General features: G+C 43.0%; 1 protein-coding gene across 1 annotated transcript in view; it reads left to right on the top strand.

Moving 5' to 3' along the window:
* Positions 1–2930: 2930 nt before the first annotated feature.
* Positions 2931–4947, top strand: part of LOC103974957 (protein RGF1 INDUCIBLE TRANSCRIPTION FACTOR 1-like) — a 3112-nt gene continuing 1095 nt past the window's right edge. Inside the window, exon 1 of the mRNA XM_009389862.3 lies at positions 2931–3888. Within this exon, the coding sequence (XP_009388137.3) occupies positions 3673–3888 (216 nt within the window). The 5' untranslated portion in view covers positions 2931–3672. The remainder of the gene's footprint in view (positions 3889–4947) is intronic.

Genomic DNA, 4947 nt, shown 5'->3' with positions numbered 1-4947 from the left:
AATTTTAAAATATATTTTGATATATTTCAAATTGATGTTATCTTTTTAAAAAAGATTAAATAGAGTTCTAGATATTAGGAACTCTTATATTTCATATCAATAAATAGGTGGCATTAATCTGTATAAAAAATTTAAACCTCAAATATTTAAGTTAATAGGACTAAAGTCCAAGAGTCGTTAAGTATTTTTTTTGATAAGTTTAATATTTTTTATCTTTATTCCTTTTTTTATTTGATTTGATACTAATAGTACTGTATCCTTATTATTTGAGAAAAGATTACATGAAACAACAAATCAAAGTGTTTATCTTCCAGCAATTTTTTAACTCAATTCATGTCTCCCACGAGAGAGGCATCACCAAGAGAGCATCATCTCTGAGCGGTGGAGAACAGTCTGCAAACAGTTCTTAGATAGTCATCTTCTTTGATAACACATGGGAAGGGGATGAGTGGGTGTCAATTCAAAAGGGTCTCAATCAAATTGGGTGGGATGTCCTCAGCTCAAGCTAGTGGGGAGGGTGGAAGAACATGTGACTCCCTTGTGGTCTCATGTGGCAGCAGCAGCTGTGTCTCTGAATCCAGTGAGCCCCTTATAAGCCAAGAAGAACATGGCTGCAGCACAGTCAGGGGCCCCCTGGCAACCATTTTAGCTGTAAGCATTGCTTTTGCTTCCTTCTCAGTACTTCAACACTCTCAAACCAGAGTTCATGGGATGTGATGTTCTTATGCAATCAGTAGCTCTTCCTTCCTTGGAACGTGAGATATTCCTGCAATGTACTACAACAGATACAATTTGCTCCGAGGAAACAGCTCTTCTACTATTTCCTAGCAGCAATTTGTATCTCTCACAGATGCAGATTCTGCTGAGAGAATCTGAGTTTGCTGAGAGTATGTCTCACAGCTTGCAGTTCTTATCTTCGATCCTCTCAGAACAGAACTCGCTCACTCAGTCATTCATCTGCTGTTCATGTGCAGGAGGTAAAGCAGGAAGAGGCTGCCGCAGGACCAGAAGGCATCTCACGAGCGACACCCGACGACCATATTAAGAAGTTCCAAGTTGAATCTAGCATAGAGGATCCAATCCTAGTCAACCAACAAAGTGGCACTCGACCAAAAATCTGTGATGCGTGAGAGCACTGATTGGTTGGGGTGGAGTCAACCAGATGTCACATCCTTAGGATGTTGCCACCGGCCTTTTGGTGTTGGTGTCACATGCAAAGGGCCAACCACAGTTCGACCACCCCCTTCCTTCCTTGCACCACAACCACATGGGAGTGGTAAACACCCACTCCCCCACTGTGAGCCCCTTTGCTCCATTTGGGACAATAGAAGCAGAAGGTTGAAACTTCTAGTTATGGTGATGGATGTGATGTGAAATTAAAGCTTAGTACACATCATCCAAAGCATTCTCTGACTCCTTCCTTCTTCTGGTGATTGTTTTACTGTACAGATGAATTGTTTTGCAGATTAAACATGATTACGTAATTAACACAGGGAGAGAAACACTCAGACTTGCTTGCAGTGGAAGAGTCTGAAATTTAAACTTTACATACATCATCATGCTGCTAAAGAGAAGTGTCGCTCGGTAGCTTGTATGTGCACCATATTGAATCAAGCTACAGGGTGAGCACATACTAAGCTACGGTGGGTTGTGGTGTCTTCTCGAATCAACTGGTCGCAGGAGAAAGATTTGTAGGTCCACCCCCAAATGCTCGCCCATACCTTTCTCTCAGCACAAGCGTCGCTCATCCGTACGGTTTCACATGCATGTACCGACCACAGCGAGCTGGTTTCACGATTTACCACAAGATAAAGTTCTTAGGAAAGAACAAGATGATGATGATGAAGACTGGTGGATATATTTCCAAGTCTATGCAGATCGTTCTTTCTTCCTAAGTCACAGGTGGAAGCACAGTGATCATGTCATCTGTTGAGTTTGATGGATGAGGCAGCCGTATCTCATTTCTAGTCCCCAGCTTTCCTGGTCCAGCATCACTGGTATCTCCATTTATGTTACAAGGATGATTGCCAGATCAAGATCAAGCTCACCATGTGGAACAACTGAGCAGCAGAACTTGGTGGTGAATGAATTGCTCGTCCTTGGAACCCTGGAGGTCAATGGTGAAGCTCAGAGTGCTGCAATCATTGTTACCCGGGGGTTGGCTCCATCAACCCCACTGGTGTAGCGATATGGATCCTGCCATGTCATCCCCATGAGGTGGGGCCAGCATGATGATTTGGCCCAACCTGATGGTGTGCAAATGGCCCCATGTTTGCTGGACTTCACATCGAAGGACACTGGTGACTGTCCTTTGAAGAATATGAAGCTGTGATGGTTCTTCTAATTGCATAACCTCCAGCTCAAATGAGAAGCTTGGTGGCTAATCACCTCCTTAAACCTTTCTTATGAGCCCCTGTTTAAAGTTGCAGTCCAATTCTCTCTCTCTCTCTCTCTCTCTTCACTGGCCACGGCCTCGTGGCTCTGTGAATCTCTTCTGTTCATATTTTTGGATGTCCATCAAATCTAACATTCCACACTACACCTTTACTAAGGTTGATTGAGTTACATTCTAATGAAGTCAATGTGTCTCTTCTTGGACTTCATTGGATCAAAATAGTAAAAAGCTTTGATTAGGAAAGAATTTACTGCAATGAGAGTTCTCATTTTTAATCTTAACAAGCAACGAAGACCACATTGGTGAGTTGGTGTCTCCATCAGGGAAGCAATGGCCATGTTTGATGCTTTCGGATCAGTTGATTGCTAATCAACTATGACCACACGGAAGCCTCATCACATGCAAATGGGCCCAAATTATTCGTTAGAGCTTCCATCTTTTCCAGGTTTTGTCAGGGCGGTACATTACCTTCGTTTGGAACTTGATGAGCTTTCATCTCTTAGATTTTTGTGCTAGCATTCAGGCGTATGAGTTCATCAAGCTTCAACACAATACCAAGCTTCATGGCAGGATGATATGGTTTTGAGGAGCAGAAACCTTATCTCCAAAACTAAAGCAGGAGAAACCAGACGCAGGAAGAAAGAGAAGGGGAGAGAGAGATCAGATAAAAGGAGAAGGCAAAACAGGAAAAGGAAACAAAAGATCTCTTTTCTCTTGCTTTTCCTGTAACGCCTCGGCCATTTTTCTTGAGGGAGGGAGGGGAAATACCAGGCAGGACAGCACAGGAAAAGTACAAAGAAATAGTAGGGTGGGTTCTTGTCTTCCCGCCATAAGCACCACCACCCACTGCCAAAGTTGAAGGGGAAAAAAGAACAAAAAATGCCCCAAAAAACCCATAATTCCATTTGTTCTCCAACCCATTCCCCATCAATTGCTACGTTTTTTCTTTGCCCTTCTTCTTTGGTAGGAAGAGGACCCATTATTTTCTCTCACCTTCCTTGATCACTCATTCACTCGGCTCTCTCTCTCTCTCTCTCTCTCTCTCTCTCTCTGGTGCTGTTCCTGCCAGCCACCTATAAATAGGCGCAGGAGGTTCGTTAATCCCACCCAGCTTCACTTTCTCCTCCACAGTTTAAGCTCAAGAAGAAAACCACTGGATCACTGTTCCTATATACAATTTCATAAAAAGAGATAGAAGTGAGGGAGCCGAAGACAGAGAGTGAGAAACAGAGAGAGACAGTGTGTGAGTTGGCTTCAAAGGCATACAGAGAGAGAGGATGGGGAGAGGGGCATATGAAGGGGGGAATGGGGTGGCAGCACCAGCAGCAGCGATGCCGGGGTGGCTGGGGGGCTTGGTGGAGGAGAGCTTCTTCGTGGGGTGCGGGGCCCATGAGAGCCGGAAGAAGAACGAGAAGAACATCTTCTGCCTCGACTGCTGCACCAGTATCTGCCCCCACTGCGCAGCCGCCCACCCCTCCCACCCACTCCTCCAGGTCTGCTCACTCCCGTCTTTCCTCCTCCTCCTCCTCCACCACCAAGCTTAATTCTTGCTCATGCCTTCCCCTAATGAGCTCTCAAATCCTCCTCCTCCTCCTCCCCTCTTCCAACTGGGCAACTTCCAGTTTCAGTATCACTAGCCAGTGGCATAGCAGATCATTTCTCTCTTTCTAACGCTTGTTCTGATGACTTGACCCTTTCATCTTACATATGTCCTTAATTTTATGATCATAAACTTTTTGAGTGATTACACTAAGAATATTGCCAATAATTCTCTAAAGATTGTGGCAGCTGTGTTAGTCCCATGGTAGTGGTTTCGTTCATTTTTCCTCAAATTGTACTTCTGTTTTACTCCTTCCCTTTTACCGAGCACTGTAACCTCGCTGAATTGTTGGTCTTATACCACTAATTTTGCTATATATCTTTTCTGCTTGAGCTTCAAGCTCTCATTTTTTTTTCTCCAAAACTAATAATACTTTCATCCCTGTCTTGTTCAGAATCAAGGTCAAAGAATTATTACCATCTTGGTTTTCTCTCTCTCTCTTTGGGACTAGACATACTAGTACTTGTTGTCCTTTATACATTCACATCTTATATCTTTCTGTATCTACAACAGCTTCAAGAGAAATACCGTAGGCTTGTTGTAGCTTCTCACTGTGGTTGGCTTCATGTGGACAGCAAAATCTTTTGTAGATTTTTTACACCTTGTTAAAGGAAATTGCTCTTCCACTCTAGATTCTACACTTCCACACGAGGATTGCTCTTATTACTTGGTCTCATCGCTCTATAGTTTCCCAATTCTCCATTCCTGATAGCTACAGTGTCCTTAAAATATAAAGAGAATTAACATAATTTCAATCCTTTCTTTACCTTCTGTGATGACATTATGTTGGTTGCTCTCCTCTTGGTGACCATGAAAACGTACCATAAAATTAATCTTTTTACTCAAACGTCTAAATATTTTGTCTTTCTCCTTCTTAATTCAGTAAATTCTGTAAATTTTCAAGAACTGATAGATTTGTGTACGCCATTAATCTTCCTTCAAGCAGAATAAA

This window comes from Musa acuminata, chromosome BXJ3-4, assembly GCF_036884655.1.
Source record: "Musa acuminata AAA Group cultivar baxijiao chromosome BXJ3-4, Cavendish_Baxijiao_AAA, whole genome shotgun sequence".
NCBI classification, from domain to species: Eukaryota; Viridiplantae; Streptophyta; class Magnoliopsida; order Zingiberales; family Musaceae; genus Musa; species Musa acuminata.
The sequence above is the reverse complement of the archived record's forward strand: the minus strand, read 5'-3'. Positions and strand labels throughout refer to the sequence as shown.